The sequence below is a fragment of the Ambystoma mexicanum genome, chromosome 3p (assembly GCF_040938575.1).
Source record: "Ambystoma mexicanum isolate Mex_15411 chromosome 3p, UKY_AmexF1_1, whole genome shotgun sequence".
Classification (NCBI taxonomy): domain Eukaryota; kingdom Metazoa; phylum Chordata; class Amphibia; order Caudata; family Ambystomatidae; genus Ambystoma; species Ambystoma mexicanum.
Genome location: NC_090925.1, coordinates 765,702,613 through 765,718,236, shown reverse-complemented (window position 1 = coordinate 765,718,236; position 15,624 = coordinate 765,702,613). Strand labels below are relative to the sequence as shown.

The 15,624-nt window shown below is 47.2% G+C and overlaps 1 protein-coding gene across 2 annotated transcripts in view; it reads left to right on the top strand.

Annotated features, from left to right (window-relative positions):
* Positions 1-15,624, top strand: part of LOC138580836 (serine/arginine repetitive matrix protein 2-like) — a 1,087,536-nt gene that overhangs the window by 938,540 nt on the left and 133,372 nt on the right. For both annotated transcript variants that reach the window (XM_069651699.1, XM_069651698.1), the window contains exon 12: positions 15,295-15,405. In XM_069651699.1, coding sequence (XP_069507800.1) covers positions 15,295-15,405 — 111 coding nt within the window. The remainder of the gene's footprint in view (positions 1-15,294; positions 15,406-15,624) is intronic.

Genomic DNA, 15,624 nt, shown 5'->3' with positions numbered 1-15,624 from the left:
CTTTTCCTCCACTCTCTTGTATTTTAATGTGATTTTGTACACTGTTTTTTGGTTGTGGAGTCTGAAAAACTCCATAGGCGGCATCTTTTACATGGTGTCAGTGTTGGGGAGAATTCTTATAAATGTGCCAATTCCTCCCATCTTGGAGCCCTCCAACTCTTTTTCTAAACTTTGGGACTTTGAACTTTTTAATTCTGTGTGTTTTACTCTTGTGTTTTCTTTGGTTATGGAGTTTTAGGAAAATCCATAGGCATCACCTTTTCATGTGTCACACAGCACCCTCAGTGCAGTGGCACAGGGAAACATTTACAGGCTTTGCCAAAGTTTAAATACCTTCTCTGGTATAAACTACTGTTTCCCAGAGTAAGTAAAGTGAAATTGACTTTACTAGTCACTGTAAATTCCTACACCCAGCACACCCTATCTTACAATAAAAGTGCTGGAGGAGTTACCTAGTATCCCCTGTAACTAGAAACACATGTAGTAGTCAAATGCTACCTTTTCCTCTCAATGGCTGGTGGCAGTGGTTTTACAACGAACTGCCATGATTTTTCCCGACCGTGAACACCGGTAGCGTTAAATCGCAGGAGCTATGTTTTTCAAGATGGCGTCTGAGCCCCCTTTGTTTAATCAGGTCCCTGTATTCTTTCTTCACCATTTCATTGTGGAAAGGTCTTTTTTGAGATTTACTTTGCGCGCCAAACCAAGTTTGGTCCCTTTGTTCGTTTAGTCTTTGGCGGGCTTCAAGAGTGAAGCCCCCCGCTGGCTCCAGGGTGTCTGGCGGGGGGCAGGAAGTGAGGGAGGTGCCAAAAACTCCCAGCGCTTAGACTCCTAGGAGACCCCAATGCACTCTGTGGTGATTGGCCGGCTGACTGTCCGGCAAGGACAGCCACACTGCTGGGTGACTGACTGCTAGGCTGGAATGATTGGGAGAGAACTGAATAAAAGGCAATGCTTTTTGGCTTGGAAGGCAGAGTCAACCACTGGACGAAGGAATCCGAAGAAGAACTTGAGGACGCCTGCTGCAACTCCTGGACTGATTGTTTGCCCGGTGAAGCACTGCTGTTGTGCTGATTCTCCAAATTCGTATCGACTGAGAAGCTCCTGAAAGGATGACGTCTCCCTTTTGAGTTGGTGGAACCGGCTATCCACTCGGAGCTGGTTGTAGTCCCAGAGTTGCTGCTGCAAACCGAATGGCCAGGGGAGACGAACACCTGTTCGTGTGCGTTGCTTTTAAAGCTGGCCAAGAGCTCCAGGAAGATCCTCCGGGCTCCCAGGAAGCAGGAGCTGAAACGCCGAACAGGCTCGTGTTTGAAGATTGCTGGTTGCGAGCGGTGACCGTCCCATTGCAGTACTGGAGTCTCCAGAAGTCATCCCTCTTGTCCCTAGGAACGGTGAGATCTGCAGAGCTGCACAGGAACAGAAGTAATCTGCTGCACCTGTTTCTTCAATCCAAAGGTACTGTAAAGTCTGAGAGAACTTAACTCATGTTGTATAGTTTCTTGTATCTTCTACCCGTCACGTCTAACAGCATGTGACCGTACATTGATGATTCTTTTTCTTCAGACTTCTAAAACATTGTGCAAAGACTTTTCTTGCTTACATGCGAAGAAGTGCTTCAGCTCATATAGACATTTGCCCATTAACTTTGGCTTAGCCTGTTCCACTGAATAACTCTTATTGGGGGATCTGAAAGTATTTTCCTGCTTAAGAATATGTGTGGTCTGATAACCTTTTCCTTTGACCTGTTCCTAAGCTATTCTAAATGTAACAGTGATAAAATAACTTTGCCAGCACCCTAGCTGCTGAAGTCACTTGAGGGTGTAGGTTGTATTTGTGGGCCATCCCAAAAGGGTACTTACTGATTTAGAAACTTAAGAGTGTATATTTTTGGAATGTATTTGTGTGTTGCTTTATGTTGCTCCCTTCTGAAGGCGGCTTGTTCTAACTGACATATAAATTAATAATTGTTTATTCAAGAAACCTGTGTGAAAGTTTATTGTAAATCTCTGTGGAACTCCCCTACAGCTCACATTGACCCCTCGAGATAAACCTGGCTGCTCAACACTCTACCAACCTGTGTAGTACAGACTTATGCCAGAGGTTGGTTCCTATTGCCAGGTGGTCAGGGTTGTTGTAGTGCACCCAAAGAGTACTGCATACAATCTTGCCCAACAGTCTCTGAAACCCGCTTTCCTGCTTCAAGTCCATGATCCTGATTCCTGCACCAGTGCCTGCTGCATTGTCCCACGAGAAGAGATTGCACACAGCTCCTGGACAAGTCCGGAACTCTTCTTGCACCTGCAGCTCCTGGCAGTGCTTAATTTGTGCCAGTGTTTGTCGGTGGCCAACACCAGCACTGTTTTATCGGCACTGGCACTCTCTGCAGCTGCACTTAAACATGGCTTACTGTGCAGTGGTGCACAGAGATGGGGGAATTCATCAAAGAAACCTAACAATTAAGTATTAACTATCTGTGATGAATGCACACCATTAGATGAGGCTCTGCTGGCAGTGCTCCAGCCAGCGTGGCGCCAGTCAGGAGAAGTGGCGGCCGCTTACATAGGGCGGGGGGGCGCCGCCTTTTACGCATTTTTTTTCCACTGTAGAGTGCGTGGAGCTTATAGCTCCACGCACTCTACGTAACACCATGGCAATGTAGATGCCAGTATTCTGTGCGCAAACAGCGCACCTGTCAGGACCTCCTTGGCAATCGGCACAGCAACAGGTTATACTGGAATGCCATTGGCTGCTTCTTAGCCAATGACATTCATGACTGTGTGGCTGGGCGCAAGCGTGTGGTGACGCCATCAAGCTGCTGACCCAGACCAGAGAAGAGAAAAGCAGAGCAGGGTCCATGTCAGACGGCCTACCTCTGCCTCCGGTAAGTAAGTGTGAGCTAACTTAACCTGATGCCCACCCGGCCTTCATTCCCCCGGACAGTGCTCCCAGCCCAGGACCGTCTTGGTCTTCCTCTGGAGCCCTGCCCTGGGGAATGCAGGGGCCGGGCATAGTTAAAGTTCTAAATGTTTCTGCCCACAGCCCGCCATTCCCCAGGACAGTGCTCCCACTCAGACCGTCCTGGTGCTGTGCCCTGGGGTATACAGGGCCTAGTTCCCCATGTCGACGCCATCGATGGTCTGGCACCTTTACTCCCATGCCCAAAGTGTTGATATATTGCCGCGCCTGCGTTAAGGCGCACCCCTGCCATTTGCACGACCTCCAGTCTTATCTGAATGAGAGGGGTTAGTCCCCCTCTTTCAGATCAGGCTGGAGGTCGTGCAAACGGTGCTGGGTTAGGTTTGTGGGGAGCGGGGGAACATGCCGTATAGGTTTGCAGATGGTGTTATCCTTTTGACCACAACAGTGTGCGCAACTAGACAGAGGCATAGAAACGCATCATTCGAAGGGATTGTGTCCTCCGACGTATTCCTCATCTTAGATATCTCCTTCCATCTCTGCTGGCCTTGGAAAAAATTTTCTCCAGAGGGCGCTGCGCGTCGACGTCGATTTCATCCTGCCTATAAAGGCCGCGTGCAGCGTCTTTTGCTCAGTTCCGTTTTTCCGCGCTTACTCAGTGCCTCGGAATACCGTTGCTCCGTTTTTGTCAGGTTAAATCTATTTACCTCGAGTTATTCGATCCGGACTCAATGGCTTCTTCGTCGGAACCGACAACTCCTCGATCCGGCTTCAAAGAATGCCGAGATTGTGGGAAAAAGATGTCGCTGACTGACCCTCACAGAGTTTGTCTGTGGTGTTTGGGAGCTGAACACCATGGTTCGGAGTGCGAGGACTGTATGTCCGTGACAGCTAAGGCCCTGCAGGAGCGTAGGGGGAAGCTGGAGAAAGGTAAGACTTTTAAAGCGTCTTCTTCGTCGACGAAGTCGAGACATTCGTCTCCTCGTCACCATTCGCGTTCCAGGTCTCGGAGTGGGTCCCATCACTCCTCGAGATCAAAGCACTCGAAGAGGAGACGTCGAAGATCTCCTTCTCTGTGTTCCTCTTCCTGTTTCACCAAAAAGAATCCCTTGCCCCACGAAACATAGTTCCCGGGCTGAATGGGAGGAATTCTGCAAAAATATGAGCGTCTTCGAGAAAGCGGCTTCGACCCCCTCGAAGACTGCCGAGAGCGATGCTCTGGTCGAAAGACCCGAAGGTCAAAAACGCCACGAGTCGCATTACCTGGCGAAGGAAACCTCTCGAGCGCGTCTCGAACCCTCGATTAGTTCTATGACCTCCACACCTTCCACGAAGATGTCGTCGACGAAGGTTCCGTCGACGCCGAGGTCGGTGTCTTCGACGCCGTTGTCGAAGGGACCTTCGACACACGGGTCTGTCGACTCGACGCCAGCTTCGGCGTCGACGCCAAGAAAAGTCACGGTCACGACACACCCAGTGACTATCCCCAGGTCCTCGATGACGATGGCTTCGAGATTGTCGAGTAGAATTCCAATTCTGTCGAGGTCATCGAGGCCTCCGCCTTTGTTTTCGACGCCACGCTCGAAGCCTTCGGCGTCGACGACATTGACGTTTTCGAGGCCAATTATGACAAGTTCGGCACCCTCTGCCTTGGAAATGGGATTTACACCCTTTATGAGTTCAGAACAATTGAGAACTATGTCCTCAATTATGGAAGAGGGTGAATTGTCTGAACAGGAAGACACATTTGAGTTGCAGGGACCTGTAACCCCAATTAGAGAGGATATTTCCTCTGAAGAACGCAGGTTAAAGGATCTTCATGATTCCTTACATGAGGCAGGTGGGTTAGACACTTCCCCTGAGGTGGAGTTTGCTAGGCCAGACCCGGGGAGCATGCTGAAACCCCCTATAGAGCCTTAATGGCCAGGATCACAGAGTTTATGGGGTGGTCTGCACCTTCACAATCTTTCCAACAAGATGACCTCACAGATATTCTTGACAAAGGCCCACAGGAGGATCCTGTGGTGCCTTTTCATAAAGCTCTTCAGAGGAAGATTATGACAAACTGGGAAACCCCAGATGTCGTCTCGGCAGTAAATAAAAAACGGTCTACAAAATATAGGGTATCCTCTACAGACCCGGAGTTTTTGTCTAAACACCCATCCCCAGAAAGTCTGGTGGTACAGGCAGCATCTTCTACCGATGTCAAGACGGCTTATCCTACCGTCCCACAGGACAGGGACGATAAAAAATATGATGCTATGGCAAAGAAAGTTTTTTCGGCATGTAGCATGGCGTTAAAATCTGTTAATGCTACTTGCACCCTTGCTAGATTCAGCCATACACTTTGGGAGTGTGCTTCTACAGCGGCTGACTGCATCCCGGAGGGAGAAGAGAGGGAGGCGTTCCTGAATATCATACAGGACGGTAAAGACGCTATGTGCGAATCCCTCCAGACGAGCATTGATTCGGCTGACAGTATCAGCAGAGCAATGGCGGCAAGTACAACAACCAGGAGATTCGCTTGGTTGAGAAAGTCTGGTTTTGCCCCTGATGTGCAAGCCAGGCTCTTGAACATGCCATTCGTGGCTCTTCTTTGTTCGGAAAAAAGGCGGATGACAGTTTAGAGAAACTGCAAACTTCAAAAGCAGCAGCAAAATCCCTAGGCGCTGCAATCCGTCACACCTTTTCGTCCCACAGGAACCTCTGCGAGGGGCAAGTCCTTTCGCTTCTACTCTGCATTTGGAAGAGGTAGAGGACGTCCGGCTCAAAGGGGACAAAGAAGAACTACCCGAGGTGGACGGGGTAGATATTCAAAAGCCGCAGCAACAGCAGGTGCCTCTTTACCATCGGCATCCGCATCAGCCGCCCCAAAACCACTCTGAGGACTTCCCTCACAGGACACCTGTAGGAGGCAGGTTGACTCAACATCTGGCGGAATGGTAGGCTATCACGTCAGATGCTTGGGCATTGGAAACAGTTGCCCAAGGTTACTGCCTGCCTCTCCTACCCATACCTCAGAGTCATCCACCGGGGATCAGCTCTCAGCTCCAGATCCGCTCCTCTTGCAGGAAATGTTCGACCTGCTAGAGAAAGGTGCCATAGAACCGGTACCTGTAGCGGAGAGGAACAAGGGCTGGTACTCCCCTTACTTTCTCATTCCAAAGAAAGACTGAGGACTGAGACCCATCTTGGACTTGCGAGAATTGAACTAATTCCTCAGGAAAGACAAATTCAAGATGGTCACTCTTTCTCAGATCCTCCAGGCCCTTCAGTTCCAGGACTGATTGGTATCTCTGGACCTTCAGGATGCTTATTTCCATGTGCCTATCCATCTCAAACACAGGAAATACCTGAGGTTCGCAATTGGCAACTCTCACTATCAATTTCGAGTGCTGCCATTTGGGCTGACCTCCGCCCCGAGGGTCTTCACCAAGTTAATGTCGGTAGTGGCGGCAAGTCTAAGGAGGGAAGGGATTCACGTCTACCCCTACCTAGACGATTGGTTGATCAGGGCTGTCTCTTCGGAACAAGCTCAGATCCAGCTAAATCACGTGTGCCACTCACTTCACAAACTGGGCTTCTCCCTCAATTTAAAGAAGTCACAAATGATATCATCACAGAGACTCCAGTTCATAGGAGCGATCCTGGACACTTCCCTGGGAAAAGCCTCGCCACCAGAGGTGAGGGCTCAAGATATTCTACAGATGGTTACCAAGTTCCAAGATGCCCAACGTCTCCCAGCCTTCGACTTTTTGAGGTTGCTAGGCCTCATGGCATCCTGCATTTTCCTAGTGCCAGAGGCTCACCTGAGAATGAGTTCCCTCCAGTGGGCACTGAGGACTCAGTGGTCACAATTCTCAGGGAGAATGACGGATCTTCTTCAGGTTCCCGACAGGGTGGCTCGAGACCTTCAGTGGTGGGCCTGTCAGGAGAACATTCTGAAAGGAGAACAGTTTTGGCAACCCTGGCCGGAGATAACAGTATTCACGGATGCCTCACTCACGGGGTGGGGAGCCCACGCCAACGACTTGACCATCAGCGGTCGTTGGTCTCCATCGGAGTCCAGACTACATATCAACCTGTTAGAGCTGAGAGCCATCAGACTTGCGCTGAAGACGTTCCTGCCAGCTGTACAAGGGAAAAACGTCCTGATAATGACGGACAACACAGTGGCCATGCATTACCTCAACAAAAGAGGCGGCGTAGGATCACTACCCCTGTGCAGAGAGGCGATGCAGCTCTGGTTTTGGGCAATCCAAGAAGGAATCTCTCTATGGGCAGTTCACCTAGCCGGAGAGAAGAACTTGACAGCGGATGCTCTGAGCAGGCAGAGCACAGTCTCCCACGAGTGGGAACTAGCTCAGGAAGTCCTTCAAGAGATCTTCGCCCTTTGGGGAACCCCTCAGGTGGATCTGTTCGCCACCAGCGTCAATAGGAAATGCGATCTGTTCTGCTCAAGGGAATTTCCCCCGAGAGGAGCTCTGGGAGACGCGTTCATAGTGGACTGGGAGTTTCCGCTTCTGTACGCGGTCCCACCGGTCCCTGTCATTCCTCAAATGATCAGGAGGTTGAGAAGATTCCGGAGAAGCATGATCCTAATTGTCCCGGATTGGGCCAGGAGAACGTGGTACCCAGACCTTCTAGACTTGTCCATCTGCCCTCCAATTCAACTTCCACTCAGAGAGAACCTACTCTCACAGAAGGGAGGTCAGGTTCTCCATCCAGACATCAAAACCCTCAACCTTCACGCTTGGCTTCTGAAAGGTTGAGGTACAAGGATTGGGACCTCCCTGATGATGTTATGGAGGTGTTACTTTCGGCAAGGAGGCCAGCAACAAAGTCTTTATACCGCTGCCGTTGGAACAGATTTTGCAGCTGGTGTACAGAACAGGATATGGACCCCTTTTCATGTGGTACACCAATGGTTTTGTCCTTCCTTCTATATTTGGCGAATTCAGGCCCTCAAGTTGGCACCATTAAGGGCTATCTCGCAGCGCTAACCATCTTTAAGCGCACTGCGGAAGTACCATCCTATTTCAAGTTACCCTTGGTAATACAGTTTCTAAAGGGGTTAACCAATGTTTATCCCCCAAAACCATTCCAAGTTCCCCTATGGGATTTAAACTTAGTACTAACTTTCCTGATGGGCACACCTTTCGAACCACTCCATTCTTGTTCGTTAAGATTCCTTACCCTTAAAACTGTTTTATTAATAGCACTTACATCTGCTAGAAGGGTGAGCGAATTACAAGCTCTTTCTTGTAAACCCCCTCGCACAATATTTCACAAAGACAAAGTTGTCCTGCAAGTGAAGCCTAATTTCCTCCCAAAGGTGGTTTCTGAATTCCATATGACTCAGATTACCCTACCATCTTTCTATCCTCCTCCTCATCCGGGGAAAGAGGAAGAGAGGTTACACAGGCTAGACCCTAGAAGGGCTTTAAGTTTTTACATCAGTAGACTAGCCAGGATAAGACAGGCAGACCAGCTGTTTGTAGGTTACACAGGTCACAAGCTGGGGTTACCAATAGCTAAGCAGACCATTTCCAGATGGATCATTCTAGCCATTCTGGAATGTTATAAACTGGCAGGGAAAGAGCCCCCTCAAAACCTTAGGGCTCATTCGACCAGAGGTATTGCAGCTTCATCGGCCCTCAAAAGAGGCGTGCCGGTTAAAGACATCTGTGCGGCCGCTACATGGTCGTCTGTCCATACCTTTACACGATTTTACAATTTGGATTCCTCCTCCAGTCAAGAGACTAGGTTTGGAAGGGCTGTACTGCATTCTATTCATCAATAGAAGACAGTGTGAAGTCAGTACTCCCTCCTCCAATAATAGAATACTGCTATGGGAGCCTATCTAAGATGAGGAATACGTCGGAGGCACAATCCCTTCGAAGAACAAGTTAATTCTTACCTTGTAACGTTCTTTCGACGGGATGTTCCTCCGATGTATTCCTCATCGACCCTCCCATTCATCCCCGCAGTTCTACTTCCCTTGTTGTTGCAGTTTACGCTCCTTCAGGGTGATTAGTCTAGTCCAGAAAGTATTATTGTGGGCTACAAAACGGAACTGAGCAACGGACGCTGCCGCGGCCTTTATAGGCAGGATGACGTTGACGTCGATATGGCGGCTGTCGAGGGACGTCGACGCGCAGCGCCCTCTGGAGAAAAAAATTTCCGAGGCCAGCAGAGCTGGAAGGAGATATCTAAAATGAGGAATACGTCGGAGGAACATCCCGTCGAAAGAACGTTACAAGGTAAGAAGTAACTTGTTCTTCTCGCCTTAACCCGGAGACCCGCCTTGACACAATACATATCATGGTCTTAAAAATTAAATGTTAAGGTGATTTCTTTAATGTGTATTTTCCTGTAATACATGCCAATTTATTCATCAGTCGCATGTAGACCAAAAGGTCAATTAAAATTGCCCTTTTAGCAATAAAGAAAAGGCCAATTTCCAGTGAAATACAATAGCCAAATAACTAGTGATTAACATGCAGCCCCTTGATGCACGCACGCATTTAAAATACAAACCTTAAAATCTGAAATGGTTTTATGAATTAATTTAGTGATGTGCTTATCTATTTTATACAATGCGTACTAGTTTGTAGTTGCATATTAATTAATCATACAGGCTTCACATTATAATTCCCTCAAGTGATGTGCATACATAGCATTATATTTAATATACCCTTTCTGAGGAAGCCAGCTAGTGGAAGGCGTGGCGGTAGAATGGGCCATTTGCGAGTGTTTTAGCAGTTGGAATAGATGTGACTCGATATGACTGGCCCATCCCTTATATATAAAGGAAAAACGTGCTAAATGTTGGCAACATGGTGGATCCCGTGGGATTTGGAATGTTGTATGGCATGCTTGGAGTATTGGCTCTGGACAATGCGTGATAACATTAACTGGCCTGTTTGAGCTCCAGCAATCCTCAGTCTTTCTAAGAGCAATAATCGGGCAAAAGGATAAAAGGGGTGATTTTCAGGGAATTAGCATGATAAGCAAGAACACAAATCAGTCGCAGTCCTTGTAAGGCCGCCTTTGATTCCTGGCAAAAGATGGCAGAATCAAATCAAAAGTGCTTGAGGTTACGGGGTGATTTGTTCAAGTAGACATCACTCGAACAATTGACGCTGCACGAGACAATAATTGGGTATTCAAAGAGAAAACAGTTCAAGTACATGAGTGCTCATATCGGCTCTTATGTCTCACATCCCTGCGCACCGATCCTTGCTGTTCTTCAATCAGCTCTTGTTTCTTGTATGCGTGTAGTGTCTCGGAGAGCTGCAAACCACCTTAAGGCGCCCTGTTATTGAAATTTGAACACCGTGGAATATTAAACCCATCTGGACTTCACAGTGCACCCACCTGTACTGGGTTTTCCCTTTCACAAGGTTTTCTTCAGACCTTCAGCTCAGCTGACAACTTAATATGTAACGTCACATTGTTATATAGCGCTGCGCTCCATGTCAGGTTCTTCACGCTTCTAAGCATTGTAAAATGCCACCGGGCGATTGGAGGGCTGCGTTGGCTCTGCTGAAATGCAATCTTCTGTTTGGGCCGTGTGTTGGGTATTTCAAATACCTAGCAATCCACAGCCTCAAATACAAATGCCGTATTTGTATTTGAGGCTGTGGATTGCAGGCTTTGTTTGGGATGGGTGCTGTAGGCACATGAGGTTTCTATTTATGTGCAGTGCATTGACTTAAGAATTTCTTTTGCTGCATTTGAAAGCCAGTAACAGAGTTACAAAATTATATTTTTCTATCATTACTAGATATGCCTACACCATAGTACCAGCTATTCTCAATACAAGCTGCTGTAAAATACACCATCACACTTGCACACGTAAGAATAATGTACCACCATTAGTATGTAAAACCTAATTATTTTTGTGTCCTTTTTCTGTGGGTTTGAACAGTAAATTGTACATTTTGGAAGCCATTTTTCAAATATTTTCTCGGGGGGGGGGGGGGGGGGGAGGTTGTGACCCCCCGCACCACTCTTCATGTGGGTTGGGCTCGCTCACTAATTCGCCAGGAGAAATGTACGCCCCACCACATTTCAAAGTAGCCAGCCGCCACTGGTCAGGAGGCAGCCCAGCTCAGATGCCTCAGAGCGAGACATGGCACTGAGCCAGTAGCTGCAGAACTCAAGACAGAGCTGCAGAATGCAAGAGAGTTAAACCTGTGCAATTTCAGCTAGTGGGTGAGTGTTGGACATCATTTATTTGACTGACAACTCTTACTATAATTCTGAGTGCACACACATGTGTGGCACTTGCAGAAAGCCCAGTGTCTGTCTACGCTCAGTAGTGCTGGATAGGCTTGCCTTCCGTTATTTAAACGCACATTTTGGAGATGCAGAGACTGAGCACTGGGGGTTTCATGTTTTCTCAGCACAGTGTGCTGTGCTGTGATTCGATTGAAAGCGAGGTGAGTCTTTCGGGAGGTGAGAAGTTACAAAGCAGTCTGTGTTGTAATCTTTTGATTTATTTCTATGACCTTCACTGGGAGCGTAATGCAGGCACTGCTTTGTGCTTCATATTCTTTCAGCAATCGCCCACTAATATAATCGAGCCAGTTTGAGTTTGTGCATTCTGCAGCTAATGTGCTGTAAAATGGACCGTTTGCCCCACATTTCAAAATGATTGCATTATACTACCAATTAACTAATGGCAATTCACTATTATGTGCAAGTTCCAAGCGGCACTGAAGTTTTGCTCCTAAAGTGAGAAGTGTGATCCCCTGCCTTGAAAATGTGGCGCGAAAATGCAAATTGAAGCAAAGCGGTGCTGTACACTTTCCCAGCAGGAAAAGCTCGACTGAAAAAAACAGAGCAATGCGATCTTGAGCTGGTAAGGAGAGCACATGAGGGAGAGTGGGAGAGGGGCGAGAGAGAGGTAAGCAAGGGGTCGGTAGGAAGGCAGTTTCAGCGAGGATGGGGACAAGAGAAGCCTTGAGAGAGAGAGAGGGGGGAAGAGAATACATCCGAAAGTCAGGCAACGCATGGTAAAAGTTAAAGGAAGGGAAGGAGGCAGTGAGGGGAGAAGGGGACAGGCAGGTGGATGAGAATTATGAAAGGAAGACTGGGCACATAGGGGACAGGAGAAACAACCAGAGGGATAAGAAAGATGAAAGGAGGGTAGGAGGCACCATAGGGACCGGAGAAAAACCGCCAAAAAGCCAAGCTGCGATTCAGGGAGGCCCCCAACAACTGCCCCATGTTGCAATTTAGCAGTCTTATAACATGACAATATATTTATCTTTATATTACTTTTGTTCTGAGGCTTGCCTTACAAGCTTTATTTCCCGGAGCCCTTGCGGCTGTCCCTTCCCTTGGGGTTAGGCAGGTTTAATTAGTTACTTTTTGAAATATTTGATGTGTCAAGAGCAGAGACGGCATCAGGGCCTTTCAACTTTTCAGTTGAAAGAGGCCATGAGCCTCAGGGAGGCCCCCAGCAACTGCCCCGTTTTGCTAGTCAGCAATTTTATAACACAGCAATATATTTCTCTCTATCACTCCCTCTACCATGGAGATGTGGTGAGAGGGAGAGGAGGCCCTGCATGGCCACATCAGTTATCTGAAATCGTAATTGTGGAACTAGTGGTTCTTTTTGGTTTCATACTATGATTTTGGCGGCCATCCGTGTGTGCTGCCTGCATTATTTTGTCTCGTGTTTTCTATGCATACCATCTGCATGGCCATTTTAGATAATACACAGTATATGTTTCAAGTACATTGATCTGCATTTCTGCTCGCTCTCTGATGAATTAATGCATCTCCTTTCATTATATTATTGTAAATTAGACTTTCTAAACTTGGGAAAGCGGCTGTGTAGTAGCTGTAAAAAACACGCGTATGACATTTTGCTGGCAGCCTGTTAGTGTGCACTAACACACAAAGAATTTTCTTCATCTTTATGTGCAAAGATTGTTGCCTGGGAAAACAGTTTCACTAATTTTACTTCCGTGTGTAAAATAGGTCAATACTTCTAATTCTCTTAGTGTGATTTTCTTAACTTTCCCTTTGAATATGATTTCAAATATACCTTAATTCAATAAGGGCACACTCTGTACTCTTCCTCGGATACCAGCGAATTGGTAACTGTAGTAGTACTGTCAGCAATGTTTTACATATTCCATAGGTCCCCTGTTAACACAGCAAGCCTGGATCACTTCTGGAATTTGATTGCAATTTGCACAATTGGTGAGCAGTAGATGGTGTCGGCTTTAGGAGCCATCCAGGCTTGGTTCCATAGAAAGAGGTGGGCAGACTGGAGAGCTGACATGGCTGGAGATGGGCTAGTCGGAGAGTTGGCCAGGATGGTGGGGTGGGGGTGGTGTCGAGGGGAGAAGGGTTCTGACCAGGATCACAAAAATTGGCTCAATTAGTTGGATTTCAAGGACTACACTGTACAGTAATAATGTCTTATATGGTTTACTTACAAAAAACACAAATTGCATAATAAAGCCACGTGACACCATGCAAATACGTATAGCAACATGTTCAGGCAAAAATATGATTGTGGCTTTAATGGTAAACTAGAACTCCCAGAATGCAAGATAATTGCAAACTGAAAAATCTAGTTAACCCCACGGTACTTTCAGTGATTTAAGACATGAAATAAAAGTAGTTGGGTAATGAACAAAGATATATGTGTTCCTTCCAACTATCTCGTGCCAGCAGTTGCTGCAGCGCCAAAGATGTAACATGGAGCAGCAGCAGTGTGATGGGCTGGTGGTGGGCCGATCAAGCACTGAGCCGGGCCGCTGGTGCCATGGCGGCGGCGGGGACGGCATTCGTGAGCCAAGAATTTTTGGGCCCTGGCACTTATATTTTATTTTACAAATTAAGCACTGTCTCCTGGGCTTCTTTGACTGGAAACAATGGCAGAATAACCTACCTGTGACGTCCCAACAGCCTGCCAAGTCTGTAGAAAAATTGGGTAGGGGATCAGTTACATTGGTACTTACCTGCTACCCTACCCCTGACATTTTGAATAATTTTACCGTTTGGCTTTGGCAATACCTGTTGCAGAGAGCCCTCCGAAAGCTAGAAACAGTCTTACTCACCAGTAAGAGTCTTCATCTGACATTCACAACCAGAGGACCCACACCCACATCCCTTTTCCCCACTCCCTAAAAACTCTTGGAAACTTGGAACATTTGGACACACGGCCCCAATCAACTTAATGTTGCATGTTATTAGTTAAAGTTGCTATTTATGTGGACTGCGAGTGCTACATCTAATTACTTCCCTTTCAGGTATTTTGGGTGGGAATTGATTTGACATAAACAAACAGTATATATGTATTCTATTATTTAGTGTTGTGGGCTATTACTGCCTGCTAGTCCTTTTCATATTGTTTTCGGTCATTAATAGGGTCTGTTTGTACTTAATCCTTGACTGCTGCATTGTGTGGGCTTTTTGTGGTCCCCTGACCACACTGCCGTCTCTTGAGACAGCCTTGACCACTCTCATGCTACCCTGATTGGTTTGGCTAAGCTCCAGCAGTTCCCCTGTTCACTAGAACTAGGTAGGCTTCCTAAGCATCTGTTCACCAGGCCAAGGTTCAGAAATCCAGTCTTAACACCAAACCACCGAACCTGCAACGTTTGGCAAGGTAGGGGCTTTAGAAATGACAACTGCGGGATGCGCAGGAAAACTTCTTCAGCAGGTCAACAGACATGTCGCCTGAAAGTTGCGGGAACAAAACGTCGAGGGAGAGAAGCAGGGCGGTGCAAAGACTAAATACCCTTGCAAAAGGGGCTGGCCAAAGGCCAGCCAGCCAGTTACTGAAGGGGGCTTGGATCAAAGTATCAGTTGACCAACCCTATTGATTGGTCACTAGAACTGCTACTGAGCCAAAGCCAACGCCAAAGAGTGAAGGATAGAGCAGAGACCTATACTGGCCTAAACCAGTTAAGACCCATATCAAGGCTTCATTTGGGGTCTCACAAAGAGCCCAGATGGTCAGAACACCCATTTTAGGCCTACCCCGTGGTCACCCTGAACATAGGCAACCCAAAAGCAGACTAGAAGAGCAGGATTTAAGAGAAAAGAAATTGTACATTGTACTACCAATGCTATAAAATAGCTTGCACCTTCGGTGAAGCCAAAATTAAATTATAGCCAGCATCAACCTACTCCCTGAAACCTGAGTAATGTGGTTACTATCATAAAAATCACCATAGGACAAAATGGGCTGCCTGAGAGGCACCCCTGGGAGCTGGTAAACTTCCGGGTAATCCAATACTATCTACCTTAAGCAAGATATTGGGGGGGGGGGATGCATTCTGGTAGTACACAGTGAAAATGTCTAGGTTTTCCTTTAATGGCACCACTGTTTCTACTTGGCAGGTCTCGAAGTCCACGGAAGCCGATTGATTCACTGCGTGATTCCCGATCCCTGAGCTACTCTCCAGCAGATCGACGTAAACCTTCCCCAGCAGTACCATCTCACAGCCGGAGGTAGTTTTAAAACAATATTATAACCAAATGGCAGCTTGCAAAATTATGCCTAGAAAGATCATGTATTCCATCCATTATTGTAAATTTTTGGCAACTTCCCCTGTATTGTATATGAATTGTGTATTGCGCTCCAATGACCCGAGGGTTACGGGAGCTGATAAAGACTAACAAAAAGAGCAACTCCTAACGCTAGTGGGGGAAAATTACATTCACATTATT